Genomic DNA, 20306 nt, shown 5'->3' with positions numbered 1-20306 from the left:
TTTGAGAGTTGTCAAACTCTTGCCAATTTATAGGTTATAATTTTGTGTCAAATGATGTCAAATAGAAATGATAAATATTTTGCATTTTGGACTGTTATTACGTGTTTCGTGTTTTTTAAAATTAAGTGGAGGAAAACTCGCGGGAAAATTAAGTGTTGACCCTGACCATAGTTTACAGTTAATATTCGGTGTCCAGAGAGCGCCAGAGACAGTTTGCCAGAGATTATGGCCAGAGAGATGTATTAGCCACAAATAAAGTTTGTATACTATCTTGTATATGATACCAAAAACTGGAGTGTCTGTAAAATAGCAGCACACGATAGGTAAATAATAACAATATTGAATAATTATATTGATAAATGTCACAATAAGTGCAGGAAGTTGCTTGAGTTTGAAACCGGAAATGTTTTTTATATCCTTTTTGGTATGTGGTGTTTTTTAAAATAAACCCTTGCTTGTAATTGTTTTTAATAAAATAACTCGATTAGATTTTCTCAATTTTATACAGTTTTTTTCACAATAGTTTGAAGTAATCAATTGTCACTCAAATTTTAAATATATTAATTTTCTGCTATGCGTTCCAATTGTACCAACTTAATTATCTGTAAAATAAAATAAACTAATTTGAAAATAAAATGACAGACACATCTATCACTGTCAAGGATCTTGTTGTTGGACAGACTATACATGACTGTGACAGTTGTGCCTGTTATTTTCATTCACAGACCAATTATATTTTTTTTCTGTTTCTGGAAGAAATTTACCAAAATTATCTTTGACAGGAAAGTTCGACGTTTTCTAGCAGTTTTATAGCGGGTGCGTCCCACGTGGCTCACCCCTATAACATTTTTATTTTTTCGAATAAAAAACCAGATTTGGTATGTTAGTACATAAATTAGGATTGATTGACGTATTAAATTGTCTTTGGTCACTTCGTATTGGCCGGAAATGATTATAACTTTTTATTTTTAAATGACACACTCGGTATTTTTTTACTTTATTCGATAGAAAATGACACTCTGAATAGAATAACATATCATATGTCAACTTCTGAAATTCTCACTTAAAAAAATTGTATTTTAAATTTTAATCTAGAGTGCGGTGGCTGTGTTGAAAACCCTAATTTTTAATCATGTGCCTTTTAAAAATAGATTTGATTGTCTAATGTGTCTTGTCCTGACCGGTTAAAAAATGCCCAAATCGTATTTATAATCATATCTCAATTTTTTCACACGGAACGGGGGTGGCTCATTAGCATATTAGGAAAAAGCATTTTTTTTAATAATAATTTGGTACCACACATTGGTATTTCTAGCCAAATTGTCGTTATGAACTGCATGTTGCAATTTTAAATAAACCATATTGGAAAATGTCAAAAGTTGACATATGATATGACATTTTCTATCGAATAAAGTAACAAAATACGGAGGATGCCTTTAAAAAATCAAAAGTTGTAATAATTTCCGGTGAAAGAGGAAGTGACCGAAAACAATTGAATACGCCAATTAATTTAGGTCATATACTAACATACCAAATCTCGAATTTTTATCTGAAAAAATAAAGAAGTTATAGGGGTGAGCCACTTTTGAGACAAACTCTGTATAGATAAACCTTTAATGAAATAAAAACTGCCGGTTAGAAAAAGTATCGTTACAAGTTGGCTGACTACCTTTCGTTCGTTTTTTAGACCAATTTACTCTGACAGGTAAAGCCTGCGGATTTAGCCTGTAACAGGTTTGGTCCGCCACAGGCTTGGCCTGTAACAGACTTGAGCCGCTGCATAAATTTAAAGTTGTTATCTCCAGACCAGTATTGAGGGCAAGATCGAGGGCAGAAGATGTCTGGGACGGAAAAAAATGCCTTGGCTGCGGAACATAAAACATAAGACAGTGGACAGGCATTAGTAACATATAGACGTTGATCCACACAGCCAGAGATAGGGAAGCCATGGAAAATGTGGTTGCAAACATCCATTAATGGATAAGCAGAGAAAGAAGAATATCAAGGTCCGACTAAATTAATATCTCCGAAATTAAAGTTCAAAGAAAAGTCCTAATATATCTACAAATTCATTTACCCACTAGTAGATATAAAAAGCATTTTTGGTAAACTCTGTCTCTAATAGTTTCTGAAAAATAAAATTAAGTTTTTTAAAAATGTCCGATTAAATGTATATCTCCGAAAGTAAAGTTCCGAAAAAATTCGTAATATATCTAGAAATTCATTTACCCACTAGTAGTTATAAAAAGCATTTTTGGTAAAGTCTGTCCCTAATAGTTTCTGAGAAATAAAATTAATTTTCTTAAAAAGGTCCGATTAAACTAATATCTCCGAAACTAAAGTTCCAAGAAAAGTCCTAAATATATCTACAAATTCATTTACCCATTAGTAGATATAAAAAGCATTTTTGGTAAACTCTGTCTCTAATAGTTTCTGAAAAATAAAATTAATTTTTTTAAAAATGTCCGATTAAAAAAAGACGAAAGAAGAATATCCCCAGACCGAAGAATTTTAAAGAAGCCGTTTGTGTTGTGTATCAGTTCAAAATTAAAGTTAATGTTAGTAAAAAAAATATTTTATTTGAAAGAGATCTCTTCTTTCAGACACTTCAAAGAGAAATAGACCTCTTCAACTATAAGTTATGAAGCAAATTTATATCTATCATAATGACAAGCTTTTATAGACCGAGTACATTTGAATAAAGTAATAAAACATGAATTCCCTGGATTTTATTTTATTTTTTCCTGAACGTTAGCTGCTTTCAGAAGCTTAAAATGGTAGTTAAATTACTACGCAAGTAATTAGCAGGAAGTCCAGGCCAAACATCCACAAACAGTGAGAGAGATAATTAAAAACTACCGTTAAATGATGGTATGTGAGACGAGAAGCGTCAACATCTTAATTCTTTGGTTATGTAGAATTATGTAGAAGTGGTAGAGACTAAAATAAAAAAAATATATTTTTTTTCAAACGTCACAAAAGTATTAATTATTTCAACGTGATTAGCAATATAAAAAAGTCAGTTTAACGCCTAGCAGGGGCGCATACAGGAATTTATTTTAGGGGGGGGGGCCAAATAAAAAGCAATGTAGAATATGCTTTTTAGGGCGCCATTTTTAATCCAAAAGCCTAATATTTTACACAATTTACAGACTTTAGGGGGGGGGGGGCATGGGATCTTCTACAATATCGTGTTGTTGTTTTTTAAATTGCACTTTTAAGCACAAACAGTTCTTTTAAGAACTAAATTTTCGAGTTTTTGTATTGCATTTCTTGAAATTGTGTATTGAAAATATGCCGAAGCATTTAAACAGTCGAAACCAAGAGCTTGTAGCTTCCCTGTTTTTTTTTAACTATTTTGAACGAGAGAACGCGACAATAAAGGTTCTTTATTACCCTGCAGTCAGAAAAGTAAGTTTGATAAGCACATTAACCACTTTCAAAGTTAGTTTTTATTAAATTCTGTGATTAGTTTGTGTATTAATAGCACCCTCTTACTTGTTATTACCATTTATGGCGTAAGATGTATAGGGTGAGTCAAATTCGACGCTTTTAAATGGAAACACCCTTTTCTATAGGAGATAGACGAAAACTAATATCGGTGTCTGGAGCTTAATTTTTATCAAAAACATGATGGTGAAAACCGCACATCAATATCTGTTACCGTTTCGGAGTTACGGGGTGTTTTTCAAAAATGTGCATTTTTAACAAATCGCTGTAACTTTTTTACTATGGAAAATTTTGTATTTCTATGAAAACATTTCCAAAGCACCTTTTTACGTAGAATTTATTGGTTCAAGTATATTTTTTTTAAATTAATAATTTAAGAGTTATCAACAGAAAAATTGATTTTTTATTTGGGACACCCTCTATATTTTTAATTAACTTAAAAGAATTTAAAATTACCTTTTCAAAAATAAAGCATACTTGATATTTTGTTATAATCCCCTTCGAAATACAGAATTTTTAAAAGTTCGCCACTTTTAAATAGTAGGCTTTGGACCCCTTATTGATGATATGCCCTTAATTGAACTCGAAAACACATTTTTCCAGCAAGACGACGCACCGCCTCTGAACGCTGAAGAATAATTGAATAGCTAACCAAGATCCCAGCCGTTGGCCGCCGAGGCCGCCTGACTTAGTGCCCATGGATCTAATCCTATGGATATATTTGCCGAAGAATAAAGGTTCCTTATTCTTCCGTATAATCTAGACACGAATTAGAAATACTTAGCAGTTATGAGAGGGTATCTTTCACCCCTACTGTGTTAATGAATTCCGCGAGAAATGTTCAAAAACTGCCCCGTCTGTCAATAACAGAAGACGGTTAATATGTCGAACACCTGTAGCAAAATCTCATGTCTTGGTTTGCTATTTATTTTTATTGTTATTAGATATAGTTTAAATATGTTGATGTTGGTTAAATATATTTTAAATTGTTATAAAATTCTGCATCTCTCATAGCAAATATTATTTTCGTTTTAATTGATGCTCACAGCTAGATTTTTTTTGCATTACAGCCGGTGCCGTTCAAAGCCTCCTCATATAAAGCGGGCGAATTTTTATATACTCTATATCTCGAAGAGAAATCGCGCAAAATATCAAGTGTGTTATATTTTTCGAAAGGCAATTTTAAATTCTTTTCAATAAATTAAAAATATACAGGGTGTCCCATATAAAAAATCAAATTTTCTGTTGATAATTCTTAAATTATTAATTTTAAAAAAATGATACTTAAACCATTAAATTCAACGTAAAAGGGTGCTTTGGAAATGTTTTCATAAAAATACAAAATTTTCCATAGCAAAAAAGTTACAGCGATTTGTTAAAAATGCATATTTTTGAAAAACACCCCGTAACTCCGAAACGGTAACAGATATCGATATGCGGTTTTCACCATCATGTTTTTGACAAAAATTTAGCTCCAGACACCGATATTAGTTTTCGTCTATATCCTATAGAAAAGGGTGTTTCCATTTAAAAGCGTCGAATTTGACCCACCCTGTACAGGGTGAGTCAACGATAGAGTAAAGTCCATTATCTCATTTGTTGCGAGGTTTACAAAAAAATGTTTAATACAAAAGTTATAGGGAAGGTTAAGATACACATTCTAAAATTATTATAGAGTATAAAGGGTGCTTCAAAAAAGTGTGGCGGATATAACATATGTTTTTTTAAATGCAACACCCTATTTTTTTTTTATTTTTAGATTCTACGTAAAATTCCATAACTTTTTTATATATAATGTTATATACCTAAAATTAATAGTTTTTGTAATATTTAAGTTAAGTATTTAGTATTTAATATTTTATAACTCTAAAATTATATCTATTTACTGCGTACTGTTCTAAAATTGTCCATGTATATTCTTTTTGTAATTTTAAAGACTTAACTTTTTTTGAATTGTATTATTTGTATTGTGTATTTTTTGTTGTTTGTATTTTTTTTTGTGATTTTGTTGTTTGTGAGTGCTTTGTCGATGAAGCTGTTTTGGCTTTTTGTACAATAAAGCGTTAAATTTGTTTAGACAAATGTTAAATTGCAGTGTGGTAAAAAATTGTCAGTGATACCATTGTTTCACAAGTTGGAATACCAAAATTTGGTATGAGAGTTTTATAGAGATGAAAAAAGATATATGCAAAGATATTTTAGTTAAATGCTACAGAGTGTTCAAAATATATTTATGAATTTCAACTACTTAAAATTAAAAAAAATCAAATTATTTCAATAGTACACCCTATATATTTTCATTTTTTCTGGTAGATTTTGGAAAGCTCTTCATCTTTTATTAAGTATGTCATATACCTATTTTTAATAGTTTGCGATTTATTCCAATTTTTTCTATTTTTACCCATATCTTTAATGCAATTACGCTATAACATCATAGTTGCCATTGTTGTTGTTAAACCTCGAAACAAATGAGATAATGGACTTTACTCTATCGTTGACTCACCCTGTACATCAATAAATAAATAACCCATAACAACGCTTATATTAATCTTCACAATGGACTAGTTTTTGCCAATATGTAATAAGTAAAATAAGCTATAAAACAAATAAATCAATTAATCAAATTGTTTGTCAATTTTAAATTAAGATTCATCTCATAAATCCATCACAATCTGGCAGCGCTGTCGTCATCGCTTGTCACACAAAGTTGACCACGTGCATCGGAAATTGTTTTGCGATTAATTACCATAAATATGTCACTCTATTTAGAATGCAATTTCCTATTAAATAATGTAAAAAAATATTGAAGGAATCGTTTAAAAATCAAAAGTTTTATGCTCGAAGTACACACTCGCTGAGGCGACCCCAGGCGTGACAAAAAGGTTCTAACCAATAACAATGTAAAAAGCGTTAATTTTATGTTGCGCCTCGGGTCGCCTCGGCGCCGGCGCGTGTATACTTCCATCATTAGTCGTTTTCCTGTGAGCGAAATTAAATTGAATAAGTATAAATCAATCCTGATTTATATCATGTACTAAAAACAAGCAGTATATCGTATTTTTGAGAAATATAAAAACTACAAAAACTACTATTCTTACCATAGTAACTTGCGATTCGTCCCGAGGATGAAAGTTCAATTACCTGAAAAAAACAAGTAAAGGTGAAATTTAAATTACTTTTACAGGAAAAACATGACGACACGAAGACGAGTAAGAGTTAACACCTCTTAAACATGCTAATGTCGGAGATTAATCTATGGCAAGGCTGAGAACGAGCCTTCTAGCCGTGTATTAGTCTTTTTAACAAGCCGTGAGGTAATTGTAGAGGCTTAAAATAAAGAACCTACATGGCGAAAAGTGTCACCAAGCTAGAGGTATGCGTATGGGAATTTGTTTTTCGTTTTTTATTCCTTTTTGTTGAAGTACCCACGTCCTGGTACAGTGATGGCGAACCTTTTGAGCTCGCCGGTGTGTCAAAATTTTGAAAAATCGAAACATGGTTTTCGTGGCAGACATTACAGAAGTAAAGACTAAAAAATATGAGTAACCAACTCTGGCTAGAGAATAGTATATTGTTTTATTAGGAGTAAAAACGACACCTTTCGTGGCGGGGTTGTATGTTTGACATACAGCCGAGGCACAAAAAGTAATTTTTACTCCGAATAGAACATTTTTTAAACAGCTTGGCACTAACTTTCAGATTTTCACAGTTTATTTTTCTCCATGTTTTTTTTTTCTAAATAATTGGGCTGGGATAAACTATATAAATTTGTATACTGGGATATTATATTGGGTCATTTAATATTAACTGAAAAATAAATAAAAAATAAATGCAGCGGAAATAGTAAACTTTATTTCGTGTTATTTGAGATATTCTAATAAAATATTTATTTTGATATTGTTATGTTGGGTAAATGTGATTTACCAGCCAGGCAAGCAAATAAAGTTTATTTTTCATGAAGTGGTATATAAATGAATTTTTAAAGCTGTTTTTAATTTCAAATGCATTTTATTTATTGTTTAAGAGTAAAAGAGTAAAAACAGAAAAAGAAAAATATATTTATTTTCGTTTTTATAACACACAGAGAGACAATTTAGTAAACTCAGTTACAGTTATGAGGGAAGTCTGAATAAAAAGAAAACTAATTGTTTAATTTATAAATATTAATTGCTTTATCGTACATGGCGTTTTGCAAACTGTTGTGTGCTAAGGATTTAGCGCACGACATGTGTCAATTTTAACATTTTTAACCTCCAATGTTTAGCTGAAACGCCAAACGCAACGCAGCCGTCAGAAAAGTGTCATCATTACATCGCAAATTATTCCACAAAACTGACAAAAACTGAGTGAGTCTGCTGCTAATTTGTAGTCGTAGAAAAAATAGCGTAAAAACTCGTTCGAAAACTTCTTTGTACACTCGTTCGATTTGTGGCTCTTGTCTGCGGCTCGAGCCAACAAACTGTCGAACTCGTGTGCAAAACGTCGTTTTCGAAACTCGTTGTTTAATATACTATTATTTTACTATTACACCTAAATATACATAGTGTCTAACCTGAAACTATTTTAATTGTGGAAGTTTATAAATTTACGTTAAATTATGAATATATCATACGATACGATCATTGATTATAATTTCTGTTTGGTTGAAAATTTACTTATCAAAAACCTTACTAGAGGCAGTCTTAGGTTTCCAAAAGATGAATTAACTAATATAGTTTTATTTGAATATATAATTTTTAACAACGTTTTGAAAAGTCATGGGGAGTTTTTCAGAATTCACAATACAAAATATTTTTATCAAAAATAACTGTAGATTACATTAAAAGTAATAACACATTATTGCACATTCCGCAATGTACTTCATAATGCTGAAGTTATTGTGACATTTATGACAATTTATAAATAATTCTATTACAATTACACGTCTGAAAAACTACTGTGGTAAAAAAAATTATAGACTTGGAAAAGAAAGTTAGACACTCTTACAGAATAAATAAATATAATAACGATGGATAATGTGAGATGGGATATCAATCTGATGTTTTTTTTTAATTTTATGTTTAATTATTAATTGAAAATTCGGAGCAATTAAAGTTTAAAGCCATTATGTACGTATAAATAGTATCAAATGCAATCAAAGTTTATGCCTCCAGTTGATGACGTCAGGAATAAGCTGTCCGGCCTTGTCATTTCTTGGGTGCCGCGCCGGTGCATCTCAAACCCAATATTAACATCGATAGACAGCCGGAACCCATAAAGGTCTCGACTCTTATCCCCCCAAGTCCTACACTTTATAATTCAGTGCTCAAAAGCAATCCGAATAACTCTTCTTCTTCTTCTTATTCATTTTTAAGATCTCGCGATCTGTTAATTTTGATGGGTCCTCTGTAACAGTTCTTGGGAGGTGGACTGCCAGCTGTCCTTCCATCTCTTAGGTGGTCTTCCAGGTTCTCTTTTCCCTGTTGGTTTCCCTTCTAATGCAATTCGTGGCAGTCTTCTCTCATCCATTCTTCTCACGTGGGCGTACCAACCTCTTTTTCTTTGTCTGCCCCACCTTACTATGTCTTGCACCTCACATTGTTCCCTGATGTCGGTGTTCTTAATTCGGTCTCTTCTTGTTTTTCCCATTATTGTCCTGAGCGTTTTCATCTCGGCTACTCGTAGCATGCTCTTCGTTTTGTGGGTTTCCTCTCTGGTTTCTATTCTGTATGTCATGATTGGTCTGATACAAGTCTTGTATATCTTTACCTTGCTATCCCATCTCATGTATTCGTTCGCCCATATTGTTTGCCTTAAGCAGCCCGACATGGCAGTCGCTTTGTTGATCTGGCTTCTTAAGTCCTTCGCTGGATCATGGTGGCTCGACAGATCCATACCCAGGTATTTGAATTGTGAGACTTGCTCGATGATTTTGTCCTGAACTACCAACTTACATCTCACGGGGTCTTTAGCAAAGGTTATGCTTTTCGTTTTTTCTGTAGATACGGTCATATTCATCGCTTGACTGACTTGGTAGAATCTGTGAAGCTGTTTCTGCAGGTCGTCCTCCGTTTCCGCGAAAATGGCTGCGTCATCGGCGTAGCATACCATGCTGATTCTTTTCTGTCCCATTCGGTATCCTATATTTAGTGATGATACTTCCTCTATAATTCTGTCCATTACCGAATAACTCACCACAAGGAAATACCCTTGAGTCATTCCTACCCATCTCTTCAATAAACCGAGAACTCCATAAACATCTACTTGAACAAGTAGCTAGTCATGTCAAAACCATGGCACAAATTACCTATAACATATGCGAAAGAAAGCGACTGCATCGGAAACCGCTCGGCAAACCCCACACGCCTATTGAGTGGTGTAAATACACCAGTCGTTTAGTCCGGAAACCTATGCTGTGTCGTCGTCGCTTGCTGGAATGACATAGTGCGTGGTTATATGTTCCTTTTTAAAAACGGGTGTAGGATTTTTGTTGAACTTTTGAACTGTTATTTCTAAGTTTTGGTAATTTGTATATCTTATTTAAAACGGGATACAAATGTGTTTATTTATAAGGAAAAAAAAGATATTTATAGTATAAAAAATTAATTTATTTAACAAAATTTAATTAAAAATGTGACAAAATAGTACCTTTCTATTGGTTCTATCGGACTTTTTTCGACTATATAAATCTTTATTTGTAAACTTTAATACATCAAATATTTTCAATCTAATAGTCAAATTCTATAGTTTTCATTATATCAAACAGCCTCTGAGAAATGTTTTTAACTCAAAATGCCTTTAATTATGTTTGACTACGTCATTTAAAAGGGTCTTCAAATACATCAATGTGATATTTGTCTAAAATTTGCAAAAGAATCCGAATCTCTGGATAACACTGAGTTTTACACTGAAGAAAACATTCAGAGGCTGTTTGATATAATGAAAACTATAGAATTTGTCCACCCATGTGAGAAATTTCCTCTTATTTACATCATTAAATTATTTATTAGATTGAAAATATTTTATGCATTAAAGTTTACAAAAAATAAAGATTTATATAGTCGAAAAAAGTCAGATAGAACCAATAGAAAACTATTTTGTCACATCTTTAATTAAATTTTGTTAAATAAATTAATTTTTTATACTATAAATATATTTTTTTTCCTAATCTCCTACGAACTGATATAATATGATGAGCAATCTATTAAATTACTGTGAGATTGTATGCCTCGATAACGTATTGGTGCAGATTATTTTCACCCAAACAAATAATAACCCAAACTATACATTGATGCGGATTGTCTATGAACTCTTTCTGAAGGTTACAGAAACCTGAACGCGTAATTCGATGTTCTTTCGCATCTGTTGTAGTTAATTGGTGACCATGGTGTCAAACATACTTTCAAGTATGTTACTCCCTATGAACTAATCTCCATCCATCTGTACCAAATCCCCCCCCCAAATCCCCCCTGTCTTCCGGACAATCACAAAACTCTTCTGGACGTAGTGTCCAGTCGCTCCCTAATCTCGTATCCCAATACTAGCCTTACAGGCACCCAGGGCGCCCCTTCTCTTCCCAACACATAAGCAGGAATAATAGCTGACCATTCTTCGGCGGCTGACTCCTCGTAGGTGGACCGTTTTTAGTGGGTATTCCGAATCCCACACTGTCTAGGGGTTATTTCTATGACCGTCTCCCTCGAGATGGTCATGGAAATGATCACTATTCGTCTATAAAATATTTTTAAACCACCCCCTCACAAAAAAAAGGTGCATCTCAAAAATGGCTTACCCCTATAATTTTTTATTTGTTTAGATAAACAATCGAGATTTGGAATGTTAGAATATGACCTAAATTAAAATTGATTGATTGTTTTTGGTCTCTTTCTGTTTCACCGGATATGACTCTTTTGATTTTTAAATGGCACCCTCGGTATATTTTTACTTTATTCCATAGAAAATGACACTCTGAGTAGAATGACATATCATATGTCAACTTTTGACATTGTTGTAAAGTAAAAAAATTTCGAGGGTGTCATTTAAAAATCAAAACTTGTAGTCATTTCCGGTGAAACAGGAAGTGACCAAAAACAATTGAGTAGGTACGTCAATAAATCCTAATTTATGTCATATATATTAACATACCAGATCTCGTTTTTTATCTGAGAAAATAAAAAGATATAGGTGAGTCACTTTTGAGACGCACCCGGTATTTTTTATTTTCACTCTAAATTTAAAGCAATAATATTTAAAGTGGTTTTAACATTATGTCAACAATTTAAGGGGTAAAACGAAAGATCATCTACGAGTTCAACGATATTTAAACACCTATTTCCGAGTCAACATCCTCAACTGGTTGGAGCCATCAAGCCGAGCCAAGAATACCTATTACAACAGTTAGAACTGCTAAGAGAGGTACTCATTAGTACCATATGTCTCGTATGAGCTTAAAATATTATAATGGTTCTGGTCTATGGGCAAAATCCTTTTTTGGCGTGAGAATAAGTATTTTTCTCTACTTTTATCTAATTGAATTCAGTCACCTGTTTATACGGGATGTCCGTTAGAAAATAATATAAATTCTTCTACTATTTCCAATGCTGTGTTATTTATTAGAATGTCTATTCTTTCTACTAGTTCGTTGTACATCACTTTAATTTTTGCTAAAGTCATTTTGAGACCCACTTTATAGCTGGCTGTATTCAGTTCATTAATTTGTGCTTGTAGTTCTTCAGGACTATTGGCAGTTAGGATTCTCATGAGCGAATCTTAGATGACTAAGACATTCTACATCTATTTTTAATTCTTTGTTGATCCAGTCCAGTTGACGGAAGATTTGTTCTAATGTTGCTGTAAACACCTTTGGGGATCGCGTCCCTTTGTCGTACTCCTTGGCCAGTTGGGAAATCTGGGGTTGTTTTCTATATCATTAGTCTTGTTTTGGCTTCTTCTTCTTTGTATATATTGGCGAGAGTTTCTATATAAGGCCTGCCAATACCTTGTTTCGCTATGGCTTCTATTATTGCCTTAGGATATACCGAGTCGAAAGCCTTATCAAAGTCTATCAAGGATATGACTGGTGGAAGTTTGTATTCTTTTGTTCGGCTGATAGTTTTTTTTTAGTGTATATATGTGATAAATAAGACGGCGACAGAGGTTTATGTATACTTGACAAGTATACTTGTGCAAGCGTAGTTGTATAAGAATCTTGAACATGTGTAGGAACAAACTTGTACAAGTATTTCGACTTGTGCAAGTGGCATAGACTTGTACGAATTTTCTTCATGCCCCAGTGACTTGCGCAAGTATGCAAGAACGTGTGTATCAAACTTGCGCAAGCCTGCACTTGATTCTAGTAGGTTTATTGCTTGTTTCTTATTTGTTTGTTAACAGAAGATAGATAAAAATGGCTAGTGAACATGAAAAAAGTATGCGCGATGTATTGGTGGAGTTCATTAGTATTTATAGAGAATCTCCTTGTTTATGGCAAGTAAAATCAAAGGACTATCATAATAAAAACAAAAGAGAGGCTGCATATAAAAGTTTAATTACAAAATTGCGAGAAATTGATAAAACTGCAAACGCGAGAAAAAAATTGAAGATTCGCAACATTCAGGTTCGGGAAAATTTCATATCTTCATAGCTTCTTCCCGTCGCAAGAAATCGTAAGGTTGCTGATAATCTTTCATGGGGGCTTATGGCTTCTTTCATGATGGTAGTCTTTCTTTTCAATAAAAGGAGTAACCAGTGATAACAGTTTAAAATATGTTTCTTCATTCATTCGTAAACAATTATGCCAATCAGCAGGGTAAAACTTCAATTCGTTTAAAATATTAGTATGCGAATAGATATTCCTCTTTGGAAGCCAGTTTTTGTACCAAAATCGACAGCTTTTTTCTTTTTGTTTAAGCAGAACAACGAACATCGCAAGAGCTAGCGCGTCTTCTTCGTCAATTTTTACCTACTAAAACCAAACTAAAGGTCCGTTTTCACGTTCAAGCAGCTTGCGCAAATTGATTTGTGCATGCAAATTTGCACAAATCGAACTGAATTGGTGTTTTAAAGTTAAGTTTGAACTGCACAAATTAATGGACAAGTGAACCAATAGAGTAGACCTGAATAGTTGCGATTCAACTATTGTGAAATGTGCGCAGAATAATGGACCAAGAAGATGAACTACTGGCAGTAGCAGGTGTTTTAATAATTAAACAATTAAAGGATCCAAAAAACGCAGAGATCTTGGATCGAAAAGAGGGACACCTATTCCCATATTAATTTGATTAAAGAACTAGCAAATGAGCCAGACTATTTTCGTAATTACCTGCGCATGAACGAGACGACTTACCGGCCTTTGTTGGATTTAGTTACACCAACTCTCCCATAAATTCCTTTTCGTTTGACATTATTTTAACGTCTTATAAATAAAATAACAACAAATATTCAAAATGAAAAGCCGGATACAAGTAAATAAGGCACGAAATTCGCTGCTACAGACATGCGCGGAAGTAGGCGATTGAGTTAAAAAGTTGGAGTGTCGTTTATACGTTCATGCATTTGCGCCAACCACAAGCAAATTATCTGGCCGCTCCAGATTCACTCAAGTCAAACTTTTTGGCTTGTGCAAGTTTGCGGTTTTGGTTTTTATGCAACAAGTTACTTGTGCAAATCGGACATGCACAAGCCAATTGCATGAGCGTGAAAACATATCTTTAAACTATCCAAGTGCGCTTGAATTGTGGAGTCAATGCAAACTTGTACAAGTACGCTTGCACAAGTCCATTTGTCAAGTATGCATGAACGTCTGTAGCCGCCTTAAAAAAATATCGATATACTCAAATATCGATATTTTTTTTTGTTTTTTACATCCCTAGTGATAAAATTTTAAGTATACATAGAATATAGATATTTGAACCATAGAATTCAAGTAGAGCACTTTTATCGATATGCTTCAACCGAAATAACTGTTCCTAACAATATCACGTCTGACAGACATTAAAGCGGAACGTAAAATCGTATCAGTCTTTCTATATCGTTTTTTACGGTCTTTTTTTCGATTTTGCGCTAGGTTTCGATTAGATTTCAATCATCGGAGCTTTTTAAGTGGTCGGGTTATCTTGTAAACATTCCAAAGTGTAGCGTCCTCTCTCGTTACCGGTTACAACGGACCTTCGTTCGTGATTATGGCGACTTTAATAAGGGAAATGATTAAATCTGAACGAGAAAAACCGGATTTTCATCGAGGAAAAAGGATGTCGATTCGGTTTTCCGTAAATCGAACGGGAAATGCCTAAAACGTGACAGGAAAAAGAGGGACGGTGTTGCCGGATTTACTTCTCATGGTTGGCATATACAAGCTCATGGAAGATTTCGATAGATAAAATTCAAAAAATGATAGAACATACAATTATTGGCCTGTGAATAAAAATGATATACTCTGATTTTTTATTCAAGATTTCGACAGACTAGACGATGGCAAAAAAGGCAGATGACGTCCATGCGAATCCATTTATTTCTCTATAAAAAGTTGGTAATATTTTTTAAGTTAACTATGGATAGGTGTATATACAGGGTGGCGCGCACCTCATTTGCCTCGGTTGATTATACGAAAACGGAAAGATGTAGAAACAAAATATTTTATGGGTATATGCGGGAAGGCAATATGCATAACTTAAAATTATTTTGAAATGTACAGGGTTTGTCAAAACTAAGATCCATACCAAAGTGTTATATTTTTTCTTATGGAACACCGGGTATTTTATTTCATTTTTGGATTCTCGGATATAAAATAAGGCATTTATTATAAGGGTTTAGTATGTTTAAAAGCTTTGGTTTTTGAGATATTTAGAGATATTTAAATATGCATGCTATAATAAAAAATTTTGTCAACACCTCGTACATTATTTTTCAGAATTAATTCTTGTGCTGACTTTCAAGCCAAGAAATAAACTTTACTAAAAAACTTATTAGTAGCGATTTTTACCAAGAGATCTTTTTTACGTAAAAAACGTCGTAAATGTATATTTTTTCATCCAGTAGTTTTATACAGGTACGGACGAAAAGTTATTACTCTTCAAACCAGTTAAAAAATATGTAGGTGGCGCCCTGTACAAGTAGGAGTCATATTGACATCAAAATCAAATTTATCATGTCAAAAAACTCCGAGACACTATTTTTCATCCAAATATTAATGTTACTTTAGAAATTATTTGGAAAAAATGAAAATAAAAATAAAATTTCTACACACCTCGTACATTATTTTTCAAAATTAATTCTTGTGCTGACTTTCAAGCAAAGGAACAAACTTTACTAAAAAACTTACTAGTAGCGATTTTTACCAAGAGATCTTTTTTACGTAAAAAACGTCGTAAATGTATATTTTTTCACCCAGTAGTTTTATACAGGTACGGACGAAAAGTTATTACTCTTCAAACCAGTTAAAAAATATGTAGGTGGCGCCCTGTACAAGTAGGAGTCATATTGACATCAAAATCAAATTTATCATGTCAAAAAACTCCGAGACACTATGTTTCATCCAAATATTAATGTTACTTTAGAAATTATTTGGAAAAAATGAAAATAAAAATAAAATTTCTACACCCTGTATCTCCGAAACTAAGCATTTTATGACATACATTTAGAGGAACTTTTTTACTTATTTTTATCCTTTTTATCTGCAGAATATGCTGCCGAAGTTTCCGGAATACAGTGCGGACCACGCTGTATAATTTTCTTTACTTCAAAGTCATTAAGCATTTGAAAACAATCGTTTTTTATTAAAATTATAAAATTATAAGAGATTTTTGAATCAACCATACAGACATTTTGGTTTAAAGATAATACTTGCGACTAATATAATTACAAGCAACAATACTTACTCTAAAAATCTTGAAGTTTTTTTGTCATTGTCATAATTTTATCATTAAAACATTACCCTAACTAATTTTATGGAAGCGAAACCTTGTTTTTTTAATATTTCTTTCTATTTTGTATCTATTACTTGTACCACAGATCACAGACTAATTTATAGTTAGTTTCTACTTGTAGATAATTATCTATTAATTGTCTAGTTCTTCAATACTCATCTTGTACACTACGTATTAATTGTCTAGTTCTTCAATACTACTTCTTCAATACATCTTGTATTCGTAATGTGTATAATCAGGGGGCCCTCTGCAAAAAGCTGTGTTCCCTTGCCATGTTCTAAACTTGGAAATAACCCTGCCTGAGCGTAGTTACGATAGACCATTAAATCTTTAAATCCTGTTTTATGGTCTTCGGAACATTGTGCATCCAACTTTACGAAGAATACTGCAGCAGGAAGCCAACGATTTATGCAAATGAATAAATAAGAAGGGATATTAGGGACGTACAAAAATATCGATACATATAAATATCGATACTTTCTTAAATATCTGGATATGTTGATGATATTTTTTTATTAATTTAAACCGTGCCGGAATCATAATACTTTTTCCAGTTAAATAACATGGTATTTTCTGACCTTTTGCATTTATATTGCCAAAGCAAATGAATCTACAGCTTCGACAAAGACACATTCTAATACAAAATTTTATGTTCTGCAAAAAAGGTCTCTCTGGATTTTTCTATAAAAACATTCCTTTAAAAGTTATTCACGGTCAATGAAACAATAACCTTAAATAATTATAGTTTTGATCAATTGATCATAAATGGCCCAATATTAGTTTTCCATATTAAAGTTGGTAAAGACATTTTGTTTTATTGAAAAAACTATGGCTCTAGATACTTTTTCAGTCAAAATCAAAACGCGCAATTAGAATTGGCAGTGAATGATAGAAAAATTTGATTATAAACTATGTGCATAACTTTGATAGCGAATAACTTTTAAACTAATATTTTTATCGAAAAAACTGTAGAGACCTTTTTTGTAGAGCGTAAAATTATGCGTTAGAATGTGTCTTTGTCGAAGCTGTAGATTTATTTGCTTTGGAGATAAAAAATTAAATGCAAAAAATCAGAAAATCCCATGTTATTTAAATGGGAAAAGTATCATGACTCCGGCATGGTTTAAATTAAAAATTAAGAGCTTGTTTACGTTCGATAATTTTTTTAGAGCAAAAACTAAAATTTCAGAGGGCGGCAGCAAAAAAAATTAACTTGGGAAATCGAACACCTATGTATGCATTATTCTATGCATGCCATTCTGTGACATAATACGAAGGAAATATGATCGTCAAGATTGAGCTAGGTCAATCACCCATCAGGCTCAAGGTGATGGACGCGGAGAAAGTAAGCTCGACAGCTGAATACCGAGGAAAAAATCAAACAACTGGCAACCGGGTGAACAAACTTTGTTACGTTTTACATTACAGAATGTGGTACAGTTAAATCATAATTAATTCCTGGGATGGAACGGTTTAAACTCGACAAAAAAGAACGCTTCTCAGAGAGAATACCGAGGCGCAATGGGGAGAAGAAATGTTTAATTTCATATATTTAGCATTAATCACGGGTTTATTACCGTTTGTGGTGTGCCTCTGGAAATTTCAGTGCAATTAAATTGATTTGAATGAAGCTAAATCTGTTTTTATATGCTTTCCGTCACCAGTATACCTATTCATTTGCATAAATTGTTGGCTTCCTGTCAGAGAAGTACGACCGGCGATCGATAGGCTCCTGGCTAAGCTTGAATTAGATGTATCTTGCCAACTGCATTAAATACGGCACGAAAAACGGGCACCTCAAAATTTTGATGTATATTGTGGTAGATTTCAATCCTTATATTGTAGATGAAATGGCATAGTATGGAAAAACTGTCTATACCTATGTGGCGGATTCATCTATCCAAAAAAATCCTTACGGGTTTTTCGCCACTGCACTGCAAGAAAAATCTACAAAATAAAATAGTTATTTTTTGTAAACACTTCTGGCGTTAAACCTAAACGGACGCTGCTTGTCAGAAGTTGTATTTACATTAATAAAAATTTGCCTAACAAAGAAAAAAATGCTTAACGTTTCGGAAAGTTTTCTCTTTCCGTCGTCGAAAGCAAAAAAAATATAAAGAATCAAGAAAAAAACTATATTTAAAATATTTAAATTGAACTATTCGAGATTACTTTTTAAAACAGATACGTCTACAAGAAATCGTTGACGTTCTGTTAAAATGACATTATATTAAGTTAAACTTCAAAATTAACAATTACTACCTGATAATTACTTAATAAGGTAAAACCAAAAAGCCCAAACTTTCTGTATGATTATTTTTAAATTTCACGTATGTTATGTTTATTTATGTAATGTTCTTTAAAATCAAAGAAGCGATTGCCATACATTACTAACATCTACAGATGCATGAGCAATACATTTATTTTTATTAGATTGAATTAAAAAAGCCTCTTTTATTTTTCTTTTAGAGGGTATCGCTTCTTTCATTATAATTTTCGCGTTATTAAAATTTATTCTGTGCCCTGTGTCCCATGAATGCTGACAAATCTTAGATTTGTGAAAATCTCCCTTTCTTAAATAATCTTTATGTTCTTTAATTCTAACATTTAAGGGTCTAGATGTTTCACCAATGTAAAATTTATCACATTCACAGGGTATTTCGTATATTACATTTTTTGTTTGTTGTTCTGTATTCATTGGTTTAGTATGTGATAAAATTGATCTAAGTGTATTTTGTGTTTTGAAAGATGTTTGTATGTTATATTGTTTTCCTATCCTTCTTATTTTTTCCGAAACGCCTCGTATGTATGGAATTGTAAGTTGTATATATTGTGTATTGTTATCTTTGTGTCTATGATTTGGGGTTTGTATTTCGTTTAATGTTTTGTCAATAAAATATGGTGGATAGTCGTTTTTTATTAATGTATTTTTTATGTGGTTTATACCTTTGTTTAGTGAAATGTCGTCTGTACATATTATTTTTGCCCTATCATATAAACTTTTTATAACACCTTTTTTTACACTTATATGGTGATTAGATGTGAAATTTAAGTATCTATCTGTGTTTGTGGGTTTTCTGTAAACATCTAAAATTAGTTTATTTTGAAATATTGGCACTAAAACATCAAGAAATGGCAAACGATTACCTCTCTCTACTTCTAAAGTAAATTTTATGGTAGGTTCGCGAGAATTTATATATTCCAAAAAAATGTCTATTTCAGAAACGTTATGTTGCCATATTGCAAAAATATCATCAACATAACGCAGCCATATTACAGCTTTTTTGAAAAACTATTTATTGTATTAGATGAAAATTGGTGTCTGGGAATTTTTTGACATGAGACATTTGAATTTGACGTCAATATGACTCCTATTTGTAGGGGGCGCCACCTACATGTGTTTTAACTGTTTTGCAGGGTAATAACGTTTCGTTCGTCCCTGTATAAAACTACTGAGTGAAAAAATATACATTTCCGTGATTTTTTACGTAGAAAATGTCTCTTGGTAAAAATCGTTCCGAGCAGCCGTTCTCAAGATATTTAGAATGGAAATAATCAATACATGTCATTATTAACGAAAAATAAACATGTTGAGTAGATGTAGTCATTTGACTAAAAGGTTGGGCATTTTTTATTTTTTTTTTAAATTAATCATAAATTTTTCTTCGAAAAAATGATGATAAAACAGTTTCTGTGGAAGTTTTGGCACAAAAACATTTTAAATTTATGATTTCAGTCTAATAATAATTAAGTATTTAGTCAACATGTATGTTTAATTTATGGCAATGACGGCAGGTAATGATAATTTCGATTCCAAATAACTCAAGAGCCATTAGTCGTAGCGATTTTCTCCAAAAGACCTTTTTTACGTAAAAAACGTCGTAAATGTATATTTTTTACACAGTAGTTTTACACAGATACGGACGAAAATTTATTACTCTTCAAACCAGTTAA

General features: G+C 32.5%; 2 protein-coding genes across 2 annotated transcripts in view; both read right to left on the bottom strand.

The window, feature by feature from the left end:
- LOC115884555 overlaps positions 1-20306 on the bottom strand; it is a 173375-nt gene that overhangs the window by 67003 nt on the left and 86066 nt on the right. The window lies entirely within an intron of this gene.
- On the bottom strand, positions 8818-9648 carry LOC115884579. Its single transcript, XM_030903202.1, has one exon. It carries the CDS (start codon positions 9646-9648, stop codon positions 8818-8820), a length of 831 nt encoding a protein of 276 aa, XP_030759062.1.

This window comes from Sitophilus oryzae, unplaced genomic scaffold (assembly GCF_002938485.1).
Source record: "Sitophilus oryzae breed Bouriz unplaced genomic scaffold, Soryzae_2.0 scaffold_302_pilon_pilon, whole genome shotgun sequence".
Classification (NCBI taxonomy): domain Eukaryota; kingdom Metazoa; phylum Arthropoda; class Insecta; order Coleoptera; family Curculionidae; genus Sitophilus; species Sitophilus oryzae.
The sequence above is the reverse complement of the archived record's forward strand: the minus strand, read 5'-3'. Positions and strand labels throughout refer to the sequence as shown.

Excerpts from the sequence above, each read along its gene's own strand:
- LOC115884579 (XM_030903202.1), bottom strand. The coding sequence starts at position 9,648 with ATGACTCAAGGGTATTTCCTTGTGGTGAGTTATTCGGTAATGGACAGA.